The 18211-nt window shown below is 38.6% G+C and overlaps 1 protein-coding gene across 1 annotated transcript; it reads right to left on the bottom strand.

Moving 5' to 3' along the window:
- Positions 1–476: 476 nt before the first annotated feature.
- On the bottom strand, positions 477–17051 carry polr1f (RNA polymerase I subunit F). The gene is made up of 4 exons (XM_051671289.1): positions 16733–17051; positions 12072–12213; positions 10049–10257; positions 477–5740 (listed from the first exon to the last, which is right to left on the bottom strand). The coding sequence occupies exons 1-4, from the start codon at positions 17005–17007 to the stop codon at positions 5299–5301; spliced, it is 1068 nt and encodes a 355-aa protein (XP_051527249.1). The 5' UTR covers positions 17008–17051; the 3' UTR covers positions 477–5298.
- Between the last annotated feature and the right edge of the window lie 1160 nt (positions 17052–18211).

Below are 18211 nucleotides of genomic sequence, written 5' to 3'. Positions count from 1 at the left end.
TCTCACCCCCACACCGTATCGCAGCACTCCCAGCAATTGAAAAACTAAGTGAGAACAATTCAAACTATGAGCCATGCTGGCCACGATCCGACCCAACACATCCCACGGGGCTCCTGGATCCAAACTCCCCTGAAGCTGTGAAAAAGACTCACTAAGTCTTTTCAAACAAAAGGGGCAAAAGAAAAGCAAAATGTATTAGTCTACACCTAATCCCAACTGACTTGCAACTGAAATGCCTCCAGGTTTTAGTTTTCTTCCTCATACATACATAATTGAGGATGCCAGATTTTGCAAGAGAAACAAGCAACCTGGTTTAACTTGACGCACTAAAATAAGTGACCCCAGTTTTTTGCATGAGTGTATTGTTTATTAATTATGGATAAGGAGAATTGCTTAATTTAACTGAACAGCAATGAAAAACATTAAAACCATGCAAGTTTACATGCACGTATCAATTATGCTTAATTAGGCGACAGCGTGTAAAGTCATGTAAATGTCTGTTAACACTTTATAAGGTTTTATTCATTGACATTAGTAAATGCATTAGGTATCACAAACAATGAACGTTTGAACAAATGTTTTCACAGCATTGATAAAAATGGTAATATATATGGTTACTGTTAATTTACAAATTTTTTCATTGTTAGTTTATGCTAATTCATAATGCATTAACTAATGTGAACATAAAACTTTTAATTTGAAAAATGCATCAGTACATGTTGATATTAACATTAATAAATGCTGTAAGAGTATTGTTTGTTGTTAGTTCATGTTAACTAATATAGTTCACTAATGTTAATAAAAACCTTGTTGTAACATGTTATTTAAAGCTGAAGTGTGTAATTTCTACACAACTAGTGCCACAGAGCAGGATTGCATAAATAAACTTTGTTTTGCACAAAACTTTCTGAATTTCTTTATTGGAGTAAAGTCAGATGATTTAAACAAAAAACAATCGGCACAGGTAGATCCTAATACCCTGAATTTGCATTGAATTTAAACACCTTTACCAGCATTTTAACTGGCTTATCCAATGTGTGCAATGTTGTGTGCATGCCTGTTTATGTTTTGATGACAAAAGCAGAGAATAACCTGATGATTTCATATATATGTAAACACGGTTTCTTGCGCTGTCATTTTTTAATGCGCTGATTTTTGATAGACAATGCACAGCGATACGCTGATTACTATTACGGTAATTAACAATAACATTTTGTATAGTGTCACAAACAGTAGAATATGACAACTGCTTTTAGTGATCGGTCAGTAATGTGCTGCAGGGGCCAACCACTATTGAAAACCCAAATATGCTACTGTATTCAGAAAGTATTCCCCCCAAAACTCAACGAGTATGCCCATATTTATATGGGAATTAAGGAAAAATAATAATAGTAATAAAAAATAAAAACTGTGAAGTCGGTTATAGTTAGAGCACATGGCAACATAGGGTGTGAAGTGGTCTTAATGTGACGTCAGCCGACTCCCGCGTGATAAAAGAAAACCACACAGTGTATTTGATGGGCCGCTCTGGCTGAAGAACTGATCTTTCAGTAAAACTCTTTGATTTACTGTACTGATGTTCATAAACTGTTCCCCTTACGCACACTTACTCACAGAGGAGGAGAGCATTCCCACACACCTCAATGTCTTCAGGATCGATTCCTGGCAGTCCAGAACATTACATGAATCACACTGACTGCACACATGGTATCAGCAAACAAATCCAACAAACTTCGAATACTTAGCCATTTTTGCGAAGACTTAACTCATTCGTCCCAACGTGATTTTTAGTGGATACATGAAGTCTGTTCCAAACAGAAAGTGTTAAAATGACTTCATTTTGAACAGTACAACTATAGAGTTAATTACATGTAGTCACACCCTCAACGTGAATTTGGAAGCCGCTGTTTTTTATTTTGCTAACAAGTTGCTAGATAAGAACTAAAACGGTTTTACGTTGCTCACATGCTTGAGGGAGCTGTAGTCCTTATTTAGCTACTTGTTAGCAACAGATTTTTTTTAAGCACGGCAGCTTCAAAATTCACGTTTGAGGTACAACTGGGTGTCATTTATTTTGTAGAACAAAACATCCAAGTGTCAAGTCAGATTTTACTCATAAATTGAAAATCCCCAATCCTAAAACCCATAGTGAAATTCCCGAGGGAACCCATGGCATATTACGCTGGACTCACACATACTCCTTGAGCGAGGCGTGCGCAACACGTTGCGTTTGGGCTTTCACATTGGCCTCTTTTCTAGGTTCCTGCGGCAACGGTGCGCAGTCACATGCACTTGTTTATCAGTGTACTTGGTCGTGATTGGTTAATATTTCAAAGTCCCATTCAAGGTAAGCAAGTCCACTCTGCGGGCATCTTTGGAAAGCTGTCAGGCAGGCTGGGTAGCTATTTTCATTGTAAACAAGCGACATAAAAGTACAGAATGAGAATGAGCTTTATTGCCAAGTGTTCTCACGTACACAAGGAATTTTTTTGGGTGATAGGAGAAACAAGTGCACACAGAACATTACAGTGAGACACAATATAAAACAAGGTAAGAGTATAAATAGACATACAAATAGTAGGACATATAACACAGAATGGCGCATGTACATGTGCAAGTGGTAATATATGTGCAAGGTAGGGGTATGTACAGTTATTGAATTAAATATGAGTGAATTTACATACGTACGTGAGATATTTATTTACCTTATTGCACTAAGGGGGAGTCCTGAAGGCAGTTTAATTGTTCATATGGAAAATGGCCTGAGGGTAAAAACTGTTCTTGTGCCTGGATGTCCTGGCGCTCAGTGCTCTCTAGCGCGGCCAGTGGGCAACAGTTCAAAGAGGGAGTGGGCAGAGTGTATGGGGCCAGAGTGATTCTACCTGCATGTTTCCTCACTCTGGAGATGTACAGGTCTTGGAGGGTGAGCAGGGGGGCACCAATAATCCTCTCAGCAGACCGGACTGTCCGTTGTAGTTTCCTTCTGTCTGATTTGGTGGCTGAACCAAACCAGATAGTTATAGATGTACACAGGACAGACTCAATGACGGCCGAGTAGAACTGAGTCAGCAGCTCCTGTGGCAGGTTGTACTTCCTCAGCTGGTGAAGTACAACCTCTGCTGAGACTTTTTCACAATGGCATCTATATGGGTGTCCCACTTCAGCTCCTGAGAGATGGTAGAGCCCAGGAACCTGAATGACTCCACTGCTGCCACAGTGCTGTTCAGGATGGTTAGAAGGTGGAGTGTGGGGGGATTTCTCCTGAAGTCCACTATCATCTCCACTGTTGAGCATGTTCAGCTCAAGGTTGTTGTGACCACACCAGCCAGCCGTTCAACCTCCTGTCTTTATGCAAACTCGTCACCTTTGCGGAGGAGGCAGATGACCGTGGTATTGTCTACAAACTTCAGGAGCTTAACAGAGGGGTCCTTTACAGTGCAGTCATTTGTGTACAGGGAGAAGAGCAGTGGAGAGAGAACGCATCCCTGAGACGCACCAGTGCTAATAGTGAGCGTCCCGGATGTGAGTTTCCCCAGTCTCACTAGCTGCTGCCTATCTGTCAGAAAGCTGGTGATCCATCGACAGATTGGGGTGGGCACGAAGAGCTGGGTCAGTTTGGTTGAGAGAAGATCAGGCATGATGGTATTGAAGGCTGAACTGAAGTCAACAAATAGGATCCTTGTATAAGTCCCAGGTCTGTCGAGGTGTTGCAGGATATAATGAAGTCCCATGTTGGCATCATCATCCACAGACCTGTTGGCTTGGTAAGCAAACTGAAGGGGGTCTAGCAGGGGTCCAGTGATGACCTTCAGGTAGGCCAAAACCAGTCTCTCAAACGACTTCATGACCACAGACGTGAGAGCGACAGGTCTGTAGTCATTAAATCCTGTGATTTTTTATTTTTTTAGGGACCGGAATGATGGTGGAGCGTTTAAAGCAGCAGGGAACTTCACACTGCTCCAGTGATCTATTGAAGATCTGTGTGAAGATGGGGGCCAGTTGGTCAGCGCAGACTTTCAGACAGGCAGGTGAAACACCGTCTGGGACTGAAGCTTTCCTAGTCTTTTTGGGCAGACGAGAGTATACAGGAAAAACTGGATAGAACACACAAGAACTACGAGATATGTGGTAGAATTCACAACTATCTTCGTGCTCGTGGATATCAAAGAACCACTGAGCAATGACGTGACAAGCTGAATAAACTGCGGATTCAGAATCTGAAGGTACCGGGATGCTCTCCATTAATCTGGCAACTCGGACAAAATGGTAAATCCCAGTGGTACGATGCTGCCGACAATTAGGTATGTGAGAAGGCCGCGTGTCACCGTGCCCCACACAACTCAAAATAAGTCACAAAGTAAGTAACATTACAACGATGGACTCCACTGTGCTCTGCGAGAGCGCTTCCTGTTTTCTTCAAAACAAAAAGTCACATCATAATGACGTAAACGTGCTCAGGCCCAGAACGTTAAATGCAATGTGAGTGAAGGCCAGCGGGGGAGTGGGGACAATCATGCTTGGGCATGGTACAAGGCAACCGGGCCTAGTGTGAGTACGTCCTAAGTTTTAATGACTGCAAACAAGCATTACTTCATCTTCACTCGTAATAGCGATAGGAGCTGCATCGGTTTAGGACGGAGAGTTTGCTTGACAGAAAGTATACAGAATCATTGCGTGAATTTTTAAATTAATAAAGCTATAAAGTTTTACCGTACATGTAAAAGCTTAATTCAACACTAATATTAGACCTCTCTCACCTACATTCATGTTTAATAGGTCGACCGTTATGTTATTTGTTTGCACTGAACATCATTATAAGTATTAATATTCATAGTCTATTAATATTACGATAATAAGCTATAGGTTTACTATATATGTTATTTTAAGGTTAATTTTACTGGTATTTACCATGTTCTGTGCATGTGTAAAAATAGAAAATACTGGCAGAACAGGAAAGTGCACCTGTATGTCCATAATAATAATAAAATAGATAGTTGTGATTCTAAAATCTCATTTGATGAGCTTTCCTTTTACAACACTAGAATCAAGACTTTTATAATAAAGGGAAATTGAGAACGTTTTAGGATTTTGAGTTTAACAGTGCAGAGAAATTTGAATACATACTGCCCTCTTCAGGTAAAAAGAAGCATTACAAGTTTTCCAGACTTGTTAAAAAGGCAGCATTTATTATGTTCTGTAAATATAAATCACACATACCCTTTAGTATCTTACTGACATTCAAGCCTCTTTCAGATCACTGTTAAAAGTTTATTAAACCCTCTTATTTCTGAAAGAAAATCATTTGTCCCTTTTTTTCTTTTTAGCAACAGGCATTTCAGAGGAGTCCTGGAGGGTTTCTTCGCTCCCAGGCGCCCGTCTCTTCCTGCTGGTCTTATCACTGATATACCCGCTGGAGTCACTCGCTAGAAGATCGGAGGGTAATCTCTCATCTGACTCTTTTCTTTTGTCTTTCTTCTTCTTTTTCTTTTTCTCTTTGTGATGTCCATTTGAATTGGAGTCCACCTCCATTGTGTCCACGTTCGTTTCATGGTTTTCAGATGTTTCCTGCAAGTTGCTGTCGTTTATAGACACCTCCACAGCAGACTCCTTTTCGCGTTTGTCTTTCTTTTTCTTCTTCTTGGGCTTTGGATTGTCATTTGTATCTTCTGTGGTTTCTGATTCTGTTGTCGGTTCTTTAAGGGCTTCATTTTGTTCAGTTTGGGCCACAAGCTCCTGCACCCTGAAAGTAAATAAAAATAAAAGCATTAGTAAAAAGGAAAAATCATCTGCAAACGTTTGGATAAATGTGCCAAACTTCTGACTATCAGCATAAATTCCGGTCCACACTGCGGCTTACTTTGGTCAAGAACCGCCACTTAGACAAAAATATCTAAGTGACAAGTGACCAACCACAGTTAGATTTTTTACATGACACGTAGAGGTGGTCAAACGTAAAATTGGAAATAATTATAAAAACACAGCACAATATACAGGCACACTGAAGGAAATCTTGTTAACATGTTGCTGAGTGTTTCACACAAAATTGAAAATCAATTTAAAATAGGGATACCCCGATCCAATACCTGGATCAGTATCAGCTCCGATACTGATGTTTTTAGCCGGATCGGGCACAGCGGGTCGCACACCAGACGCATCTGGCGGACGACATGCCGCGTTCTAAAATTCAAAACAATTGTTTTCTATTGATGTACGCACACCGCCGCAAGCAGACACCGGCCTACGACTCCGGAGGCTGTTCAAATTTCTGCCGTGCCACAGAGCGCAACTTGCATATTTTCCATTAAATTCGACCCAAATCATTATCAGTGGACATATATTGTTTACTCTAGCCTTGTTCATTCTTGAAGAAGGTGAAAAAGCTTGGAAACTTTTGTGTATACTGTCTGCCACCTGAACCGCGTCGACATGCCTTGTGTTTGATACCTGTGCCGTGTCCTAGACGCGATGCTTCTTGTCCGGTGTGCGACTGTCTTATCGGTCCGACGAGCCCAAGCCCGATAGCCTACTGTGTGTTAGTCATGTTCTTTACTGTTAAGCTCCTTAAAAGAGCCATAAAAGAACCATTTAAGTAGTCAATACGACTCGTGCATTTTATTCAAAGCCACTTAAAGACATGCGATAGCTTTGTGAATTGCAAAACTCTGCATTTATTAAGTAAATATACAGTATGCATGCGCAGTGCATTTTAGTGACACATAGCACGTGCAGGCTGGTGATATATCGATTACTGATCGGCACTTTATTTTATCAATACATTTTTGAGGCATCGATATATTAAAATTAGTCGACATTTAAATTAGAAGCCAAACTGGCATGCTTTCCAATTCACTCAGTTGGCCGTTTAACAGTCTGGTGTAATAGCGTTGGCAGACCACAAGAGGACGATCTCACTCACACACACACACACGTTGGTGCAGCTATCCTTATGAGGACTCTCCATAGACATAATGATTTTTATACTGTACGAACTGTAGATTCTATCCCCTAACCCTACCCCTAAACCTAACCCTCACAAAAAACTTTCTGCATTTTTACATTTTCAATAAAACATTGTTTAGTATGTTTAAGCGATTTCAATTATGGGGACACTAGAAATGTCCTCATATACCACATTTATTAGCATAATACCCTCATAATTACCAGTTTGTAACTTAAAAAAAGTCCTAGTAAACCACTTAAACCCACCCACACACACAAAGGACAAGCTGCAGCCACTTATGCAGAGTTCCATTCAACGAGGAAAGTCAGATTTTTTTTAACTTCCTACAAGGAAAAGTGCAATGGAACGCCACTTGAAGTCGGAATTCCAACTGGGAAACTCGTGCAGAAATTTTCAACTTGCCGAGATGCAGGTTTGTGACGTCAAACAAACATGTCGGCACTCAGGGAGATGTACAAAGTAAGTGATAAACATTCACTTTAAGTAATATCAATAAATGAGTCAAAGTTCCTACATTACATGATATTAAAGCTTGTTTAACAAACACATGCAGAAACAGGTTTATAAAACATGGTACATTATACTCTCTTTTCGTAATCGTACACCTGTAGCACGAATGCTAGTGTTGCAGAATTTTTTTATCAATTTGGTTGCTAGGAGACTTCTCTGGTTACAGTCAAACACCCGATAATCGGATCTGATGTTCATAATTTTTCTAATTATCGGAACATTATTTTGTCTGAACTGATTGCCGATACAATTTAAAATACGCTCCACTGGCTCTGAATCCGCCTCTCTCTGAAAGGTTACTGCTTGTAATCTGGCTCAATGTCCCACCCAAAGTATTATCGGATTGGTTATACGCATGTCACGAGTAAATGGCCAATCAACACTGTACTCTGTATTCGTGGGCAAGAGGAAAGCAGCAAGAGAAAGACGCAACACTGAGAGGACAAGCTGTTTTCAAAAGGTGAGAATGCAGATACTGAAGTTGCAATAAACATCACAATACTCTATGCCAGCAGTCACCAATTAGCATTGAGATGGGGCAACTGTTGTCATGATGTCTCACGGTCTGGATGGAAAAAAAATCAGTGGTTCAGAATTCAGACCCGGACCGTGAGACATCATGACAACGGTTGTCCCATCTCACCGTTTCTACACTTTAGGAAAGCAGCATGGCAAAACAATGGAACGGTGTACACCGCAAGCACTCCGGGGGTAGATAGCACTAATCTTTCAGCGCTATATCCTTGAATATTTTTCCCTAGCAACGAACACGCTTTATTAATGCCTTTTCACGCTTCGCACACGTTGCCTCTCTCTCCACCGGCCCTTGACGTGAAGCGCCGGATAGTAGAGCTGCAGACGTGGTTATTTTTACGACAGTAGACCGTAGTGGAGAAATACAGTGAGCATCTTTCGCTAAAATACACTGCAGAAAATGAAAATGAAGCAGAAACAATCTTCATGTGTCTGATATGGCAAGGTTTGTGACAGGACAATTCATCGTGGTTCCAGAGCGCCTTTAGTCTAGAAAAGATTTTTTCCCGTCTAAAATTAGCGTTATTAATCTACATGTTTCGAGCCTATTGATAATAAACAGATTGTTTACATTTTGGGAAAATTATTCTGTGTAATGTGATGGTCATTTTCAAGGTGATTCTGTAAATATGGGCTCCTGTGACATCAGTTTTTAAGTGTACATTTTAAAATCTGCATAAATATATCAGTGCACTTTGTCCCGCAAGCAGTATTTATGCATTTACCCCGTGCCCTCGCGGGGGTACTGGCAACTTTCGCAGCTACTTCGGGCTGATTAACTGTATAAGTCCATGTAAACATCCACGTTAGTGTAAATGCCTTTTGCTCTGCCGAACGTGTTATTGACAACTGGAGCGTGAACAGACAGCATTTCTGTGCGTGGTGCCCTACGCAGACTGCGTACTCTGCGTTTAGGGAGCAGCGGTACTGTGTACAGAACTAATGATCTAAATTCTTTCGACACTGAAAACTGTAACTACACTAAGAATCCATGCAGGACTATAAAAGCTATGAAATAGCAAAAGTAGGCATTAATAAAACATGATCTTGCTTTGGTTTATATTTCAGCATTATATATAATATGCCTGTGGGACACTGTTCACATTTTCGCCATAATAATTACTAGAAAGGTTTCAAAACCTCTCTTCTTATTGTCAAATTCATCCAGATCTGACAAGAGCCCTTTAAAGGATAGTTCACCCAAAAATTTAAATTCTCTCATCATTTACTCACCCTCAAGTCATCACAGATGTGTATGACTTTCTTTCTTCTGCTGAACTCAAATGAAGATTTTTAGAAGAATTGTCACTGAATTTCGAATGAAGTGATAAGTCATTAATTGATTAATACTTAATTCGAAATTCAGTGACAGAATATTGTGCAACGAGCAGCCCTACTTATATCTGGGAGAAAAAAAAAAATAAATAATAATAATATATATATATATATATATTGTTAATCATTGGGAAAATCTTCTGATTATCGATGCGTAAAAAAGACATCGATCCCAAGCCTAGTCGCGGCTATTTTCAGCCCTCAGTGTTCACGGCTATTTTCATATTTGAGCGCTACTCATAAACAACATCTCAAATGTAGATGCTCAATAGTTCGGTTCATTTATTGCATTTAGAACATCAACGGAGGAGCATTTTACCAGAATTTAAATAAGAAGCTAATTAAACTACTGTGATCAAGCGTGACCATTTATCAGAAATACAGTACATCTCTACTTTTCAGTTATGTTATAATTACTGCAAGACTGTATGTCTGGAGCCCTGCTACTTATTTTTTCATAGCGGTTGTATGTGAAACTAACACTGCAGCAAAAAACAATTAAAAAAAACAAAAAACACACGCAAATTCTTGCTTTAACATGAGAGACAGTTTTATTCACAATGACTTGGTATATTCTTCAAAAATTCACTGTTTGTTTTTAACGGAAGAAATTCATACCTGTTCGGAACAACATAGGTGAGTAAATATTCCTTGAACAAAACATGAATTCTCTAGAACTTTATGCCTGTCATTGTCTTTAACACATACCTGGATTTCTCCAGCCTTCCTCTGATAAGCAGCACACCTGCAGCATCAGCGTCCAGTTGGAAGACCTCAAACTCCAGACTACCTCCAAAACGCAGTACAGAGTCCCTCCACTGCTCTGGGGTCAGCAGACTGGGCTTCACTACTGATGCGTTAAAGCATCCATGAACAAGACATCCTACATGACCCACTCCGATTTTATTAATTACACCCTGAGAGACACAGAAAACAACATATTGAGACCACAGACGCAAATTTAAGAATTCTTCTGTAATCGTACACAGAGTATGAAATGACCAAAAAAAGTGCACCTCAGTTTGCAAAAACATAATTGTTAGTGATGCACCAATGTATCGTCTGCCAATATTTATCTGCCACTTATTGACCAAATTAAAATCATCGGCGTAACGGTTATATGCATGAAAACGCTGATATAAAAAAAACGATGGTTTATTTATAATTAATTAGAAACTCACTGTTAAAACTCTGTGAATTCAAATGCACAATCCAAAAATAATAATAAGTAGAAGGGTTGGCTCTCCTAAGAACATGTAATATTTATTTTTCACATTCTCACATTAATGCAGAAAAACCGCCATAAACGGACGTGACAGTTGTGAAAGCGGCACTTACCTATAGGCTTCATGATGAGGTAAACCATTAAAAATGCTTGAAACTAGCAGATTTTGACTCCTGATCATATCAGTATGATATCCATTAATGCTGCTTGATTAATTGAATTAAGACTGAAATCGCAATATAGCCTTGTGTGATTACTAAACCTTAAAAGGCTGCGTTTATGCATTCAGTGCTTCAGTCAGCGCTGTGTGAGCATGCGGCGCCCTGTAGCGTTCTAGATGGCATTATCCATTATATCTCTACAATACAGAATTTAAACGGCTTATTTTTCCATGATATGGTTGGCATTTCCATGGAATTGCCCAACATATGCATAGTATGAACATGTAATGTTCTATACAGTACATACATGTCAAATGTGAGTTCTGTTGGTTTGAACTGTAAAAACAGAAGTGTAAAAGTGTTTTAGAACAAAATTACCTTTTTACATATAAATCATCATGTTACCATTCTTTTTATCTTCCATTTATCTTTCATTGTGGCTCTCTTTAAAATGTTTGCCTGTCATTTGTTCAACAGATACAATCCATGTTCAATGGAAATTATTAATTGTTAGAACAGTGAAAAAGCTTTTGTACCTCTTTGGCTATGTTCAGACTGCCACTAAAAATCTGATTTTTTGCATATCCAGATGAGTTTTTGATAGTCTGGACAGCAAAAAACCACATGAAATCTGATTTTTCCGAATCTGATTCAAACCACATCGGGAGGTGGTTTCAAACGCGATTTAAATCAGATTTTTTCAGATGCGTCTCAGTCCGGACGCTCTGGCTGCTCAAATCGGATTTCAAATGGTCTTTTGCGTCACTCTCAACGTGACACATAACGATGATGTCAAAAATCAGTGACTGCAGCACGGAACATCACAATATTTACCAGCCTCCTGCACCGCGACTGGACAGGGTGCTTATTTGGAGAGCGAGATGATGCACCTCCATTTTTCCCGCATCTGTTTTGAAAGCAGCGTCACGTGGGTATGCCTACATCATTACCAAAGCAACCCATGCAGATTGGTTGGTTATGTCTGAACGCGCAAATCTGATCACTTGCAATTAATAGTGTGGACAGTCTGCCTGAAAAGATCTGATTTGAGAAAAAATCCGATTTGCCTGCAGTCTGAACATAGCCTTTGTCCATTTTTTAAAGCATAATTCCTAAGTACAACAGTGATCTAATGACAAAATAAGGAAAGTGCAAAATATCGGTATAGGTCAAAAGTTTTAATACCGGTGCCCTAATAATTGTGTACAGAAATGCACTTACAATGGTATTCAGTTGGGCAACCAGTGAATGTTTGTTTTTACAACCTGAGGTACGAGTGCAAAATGCTGTCCATACAGCTTAACTTGTACGAAAACCGAAATATTGGTTAAAAAGAAAGACATACCACAAGCTTAGATCCTTTCTTCGGTCTGAAGATCACAAATGAAGCCTCGATGTTTATGTGAATAAATCCTTGATCATCATATATATCTCCATGCTGTCCAATGACTTTGATATTATCATAAGCTAAAGGAACGCCTTTCAGACTGAAAAAGAACACAACAAAGATAAACAAATAGGAGTTATTAAGCATGCGGTTATTAAGCAAGGACCATTAAGGCTAAAACTACAAGGTTAATGGAACTATGTCTTTTCGGAAGTAGTCAGACAACTCAATAACTCCATCAGACAATCTACCAATGGACTGTTCATTTGGCTCAGTCTTTGCTGCAGTCACTAAAAGACACATTTATCTCTGTACAAATGTATTGAAATTTCAGCGCATGTTTAGGGTGATAAACAAAATTAGTAACGCAAATTAACAAAGAGGGTTAATACATTTGAAATCTGGCAGGGAAAAAGATTACAAAAGTTTAGTTTGTATTCAAAAAAGTAAGCCCCAATATTGAGCGCGTTTACATGCACACCAATCCGCTGATTATCTGCATAGCAAGAAATACGCGTTTACAAGACAACTGAAATAATCGCATTATTCTTTGCTTTTGACATCAAACCGTGAAGATGCATACACAATATGTGCATATTGGATAAGCCGGTAAGAATGCCGGTAAAGCTGTTTACATGCAACGCAAAATCAGCGTAATGGGCAAAAAATCTACCTGTGTTGATTGATTTATTGTAACGCCGTTTATGACCGCACACCGATAAAGGAACGCAGTCATTAAATTTACAGACGACACAACAGTGATCGGACTGATTACCAACAATGATACTGGGAAGAGGTACAAAATATCGTGCAATGGTGCGCTGTGAACAACCTGACCCTCAACACAAAGATCACGAAAGAACTCATTGTGGACTTCAGAAAGCACAGAGCCACAGACCACTCCCCCATACACATCAGTGGGGTCGAAGTGGAAAGTGTCAGAAGTTTCAAGTTCCTTGGCATTCACATCACAGAGGACCTCACGTGGACCCTCAACACCTCTACACTGGTTAAAAAGGCACATCAGTGCCTTTATTTTCTTAGAAGTCTCAAAAAACTCCACCTCCCCTGCTGACTGTTGGAAAACCACTACAGATGTACAGTTGAAAACATCCTGACATACTACATCACTGTCTGGTATGATAGTTGCACCTCAGTAGACCGCAAAAGCCTTCAGCGTGTTGTCAAGACTGCACAACACATCATTGGCACCCAGCTACCAGCCGTTGAAGACCTTTTTTTCTTCTTTCTTTACTTTTTAACACCATGCCAGCTTCAATGGCTATATTCATGGCGGGAGCCAGTTTAGTTATTCAAGAGCAAAACTAAAAAAGGTGTTTAAGATTCATTTTTTCTAAAAACCTTAAAACTACATTTGGATTTACTTGGTTAAAAAGCTTTTCAAAAGTGTCAACAGAATAATACAGGTTCCTCAAGTGTGTAGAAGCGTTACAGTCCAGTAAGACATGTTTAATGGATAGTGGGTTCTGACAGGATGGGCACTTTGGTGAATTTTCTCCAGATAGTAAAAATTGGTGTGTGAGCCTTGCGTGACCTATCCGGCATCGAGTGCAAGTGACTTGATCCCAACGATTATTAAAAGGGAATATGTGTCTTGTCCCAACAACAGGATTTATTTCCCGTAATTTGTTGTTTAAACACTGATCCCATTCCGACTGCCATTTGTTTTTAGTGTATACGTTTAATGTTGGTTTTAGGTGTGTGATCGGAATAGAGCATTTTACTGGTTCTGAGGATAATGCTTCTTAGGCAGCTCTGTCTACTTGTTCATTACCAGAGATTCCTGAGTGACCACGTACCCAGCAGAAAATAATACTAAAATTCTTTGATTCCAGAGATGACAATTGGTTTAAAAACTTCACAATTGTTGGGTGGTCGGTTTTTATAGACTCCAATGCTTCCAGACATGATTTGGAATTAATGGTCTCAATGAACTTCAGTGCTAGTAATAAAGCATTTGCCTCTGCAGTAAAAACTGAACTTTGGTCAGGGACGCGTATGCCTTGACACAGTTCACTTGTTGCAAAGGCTGCTGCCACTTGATTTCCAGATTTGGATCCATCTGTATATATTGGGATATGTTGTGGGAACACTGCTCTTATATCCAGGAATTGTTGAGAATACTGATAATAATGGGGCTTTTTGAGATCCCATGGGTGGATTTTGCAAAAAATGTGTCTGCTCCAGAATGTTTAAATCCACTTTCAGATTCTCCAGATGGATTTTTATACGTAGACCAAATGGACGAATGTAACTTGGTTTTCTTTCATATAGTATTGAATGTTGAGTTGAGAAAACTGCTGGATAGGTTGGATTTCCTTTATTTGTTTTCAGTTTGGTTGCATATTGTAGGGCCAGCTTTAGGCGTATGATTTCCAAGGAAGGTTCATTGGCCTCCACATATAAACTTTGAATTGGTGATGTTCTGTATGCTCGTTGAAGACCTAAACAGCATGTGCTGCCAGACCAGAGCACTGTGGATCATCCAGGACCTCAGCCATCCAGGCTATGGTTTGCTCATCCTCCTGCCTTCTGGAAGGCGGTACAGACTCATCAAAGCACACACACCACCAGGCTAAGGAACAGTTTTTTCCCCAGAGCTGTCTCCCGGCTGAACTCTCATTCCTCTGTTCCCCCCGGCTGCCCTGCGATCCCAAAACATAACCTCCCTAACGGAATGTCATCCTTGAACTGTTATATCGCACTACTGCTGATGACATCTTTGCACAATACTGTGAACATTTTGCACACCACTGTACATTTGATCTACATGGGCATCATTCACACACCCAAAGACTTGTTTTGGCACAACAATAATCTGCACTGCCTCATACATTTATGACTAAAATATTTTTATCTGGTCTACTCATTTTGTGCACCTTCATGTTAACTTATTTATTGTATACCTCTATTCCACCGTGAACACTCTGCACACCATCGTACATTGCATCTACATCTGCATCATACTCCTCCATAGACTTGCTTGCGCAACAATATTCTGCCCTTCCTCATTCACTATGACTACAATATTTTGCACATCTGATCCAGTCATTTCAAGCACCTTCAGGCTTATTATTATTTGTTGTATATTTGTATTTTTCTGCATTCCTGTATATTTAGATATTTCCTAGATTCAATATTTTCTGTACTTTTATTTATGTCTAATCTCTACTCTCTTTTCTAAATTTATGCAACAGCCAGTGGAGGACAATCATTTTGTTGTACTTACAATAAAGAGCTTGAATTTAACATATTTGAACATTTTTAAAAGCATAATTCTAAAGTAAAATCTGATGACAAAATTAAAAAAAAAGTATCAGCCAAAAATGTATATTGGTGCATCCCTAATTAGGGCTGCAACTAATGATTATTTTGATAATCGATTAATAATTATTAGAATGATTATTCTGCGATTATTGCAACGATTAATCATTAACTCTTAACTGATTATTCAGCTTGTGCCCCGACTTAAAAGGTTGTATTAAACGTGCTTACTAACAATAAAGAGGACAGAATCATCTTTAAAAATCAAATACTTTTTATTAAATTTAATTCAGTAAAGAAACTCATTGCAAAAAAACAAAATCCTATTTTTATCGTGTTTTTGTCTTGTTTTCCATTTAAAATTGTCTAAAAATCCTTAAAACAAGATACATTTACTTGAGAAGCAACATATGTGATATTTAGACTTACTTTAAGAGAATGTATCTTCAATATAAGTGTATTTTGAATATAAGTGTAAAAAACTTTTTGTTTTTCGTACATTTTACATTTGACCTGTAACTAGAAGGACAAAAAGAAACATGACAAACTCAAAGGTCAAGGTGTAACCCATGAACTGATTTCACAGTATGTGTTCTTTCACCCGAGTGCTTGAGCAAAACACTAAACAGTATACAGATCGAGTAAAGTAAACTGTATGCGAGTCTACAAATCTAGTGCACCATAACCAAGTGATGCCTCTATTCTAATTCACTCAAAAGTTGATTATAAATTAAATAGATTCAACTGACTTCATCAAATAGCACATGTCTGACATTTATGAAACCACTAGACTGATAGTACACCATGGCGTTGTCATAGTTTCATGAACTCTAAAACTTTATAATGCAGTACCATATAAATAAATACCACTGACTTCCATTAAGTAGCAACACTAACACCCAAAGGCATGCAACACAGAAAAGTACTGTGATATATTACCATTGTGATAATTGATACAATGGCAGTAACATGGTATTCTGGAGTCAACCACGATATTCAGAGTACAGTGAAAATATGGTATTAATTCAGCACCATGGTAAATATCATAGTACTATGGTATTGCAATGTTATTTAGGTATGGTACAATGGCAATACATGATATTAGTAGAGTACAATGAAAATAACATTGCATGTGAATAAAGTTATTATTCAGTACCATTATACTTCTTGTTTGTTTCTTTGGACAGGTTAACGTACTGTGGTTTTAGACTTGACCTTAGAGGTAATACCATGGTATTTTGGGAAGACCATATAAATGCCACAATGAGCCAAAGTAGCAACGTAGTATTACCATCACTGTACCATGGTATTTTCTTAGTTGTCTGTTGTTTTACCTGCTGGAGTATTTGAGCAGTTCGGCGTTGAGTTCTTCCTGAATTCCGGTGCGTTTCTTGCGCAGGTACACGGGCGGCAGCGCGATGTGTTTGCGCTGAGTGTCCAGAACTAGACACGAGTAACGCGAGTCCAGCAGCTTCACCGCGTACGCGAACGACGGGATCAGACACGGAACCACCGCGGCATCTCCACCTGATATCTGCGCCTTGGTGGACACATCTGCGGAGTTTGTGACTGGTTTTGTAGATCCGTCCTCCTCCGTCCAGTTCGCCATCCCTCACACATGTGTACGAACACGTGGTACTGGTCTTCTTCTGCTTCTTCTTCTACTGTTTATTGGCGGTTGGTAAACCAACTTTGGTGCATTACCGCCACCACCTGGACTGGAGTGTGGGAACAAAAACTGATAGGACCAAAAATAAATAGATACAAATAATTATATATTATTATATATATTATATATATAAATATATTCAGAGTTGGGAGGGTTACTTTTGAAATGTTTTCCACTACAGATTACAGAGTACATGCTGTAAAATGTAATTTGTAACGTATTCTGTTACATTACTCAAGGTCAGTAATGTATTCTAAATACTTTGGATTACTTCTTCAGCACTGGTAGATTTTTTCACTTGTTTTGACTATAAAAACTCTGCCAGTACAGTAAGACAAAATACACGTTATAAATACATTCTCTGAAAAACCAAAATATCTTATGAAGTGTTGTTTCTAAAACAAGATAAATCAAATTGATCTTGTTTTAAGGATTTTTAGATATTTTTATAGGAAAACAATACAAAAATTATTATCAAGAATACGATTTTTGCCCTAATATCAAAGGTCTTACTAGAAAAAAGAAATTATGATCTAACGTGAATTTTCTTGATAAAAAAATATGATCATGTCTGGTAACATGTGAATGTAAAATGGCTAGAAATAGCATTTTAGCGTAGCGTAAAGCTGACAATTTACACAAGGTTTATTTCTATTTCTTCTGCTCCAAACTTACTTCAAACTTACTTCTCTGTCTGCTCGTATGAATGTAACACATCATAAGAAAGTGTTTCACTGCTGTTCAAATGCACTTTGGATCGCATCATTTATATGTATAAATGTTTTCCATCTGAAAGGACTAAATATTAAATGAAACAAATGACAATAAAATGCAAAGTAATCTCTTCAGTAATCTAAATACTTTTTGAATGTAACTGTATTCTAATTACCAATGATTTAAATTGTAACTGTAGTGGAATACAGTTACTTATATTTTGTATTTTAAATACGTAATCCCGTTACATATATTCCGTTACTCACCAACACTGTACATATATTATATATATATTAATTACATTAAACCATGCACGCCATTAAATTCTCTTGTCCAACCCAGTTGCTTTAAGATATTTCAAAATAGCATTGTTTGCTTTTCCTTCCCCTCATTAATTTTTAAGCAGGCTCTGTAAATTAAATGTGGTGTC

Source organism: Myxocyprinus asiaticus, chromosome 34 (genome assembly GCF_019703515.2).
Source record: "Myxocyprinus asiaticus isolate MX2 ecotype Aquarium Trade chromosome 34, UBuf_Myxa_2, whole genome shotgun sequence".
Taxonomy (NCBI): domain Eukaryota; kingdom Metazoa; phylum Chordata; class Actinopteri; order Cypriniformes; family Catostomidae; genus Myxocyprinus; species Myxocyprinus asiaticus.
The sequence above is the reverse complement of the archived record's forward strand: the minus strand, read 5'-3'. Positions and strand labels throughout refer to the sequence as shown.

Coding starts and splice junctions, on each gene's coding strand:
- polr1f (XM_051671289.1), bottom strand. CDS start 17,007: ATGGCGAACTGGACGGAGGAGGACGGATCTACAAAACCAGTCACAAAC. Junction 12,214..16,732: donor CTGCTCAAATACTCCAGCAG/GTAAAACAACAG, acceptor GTTCTTTTTCAG/TCTGAAAGGCGTTCCTTTAG. Junction 10,258..12,071: donor AGAAAGGATCTAAGCTTGTG/GTATGTCTTTCT, acceptor TGTGTCTCTCAG/GGTGTAATTAATAAAATCGG.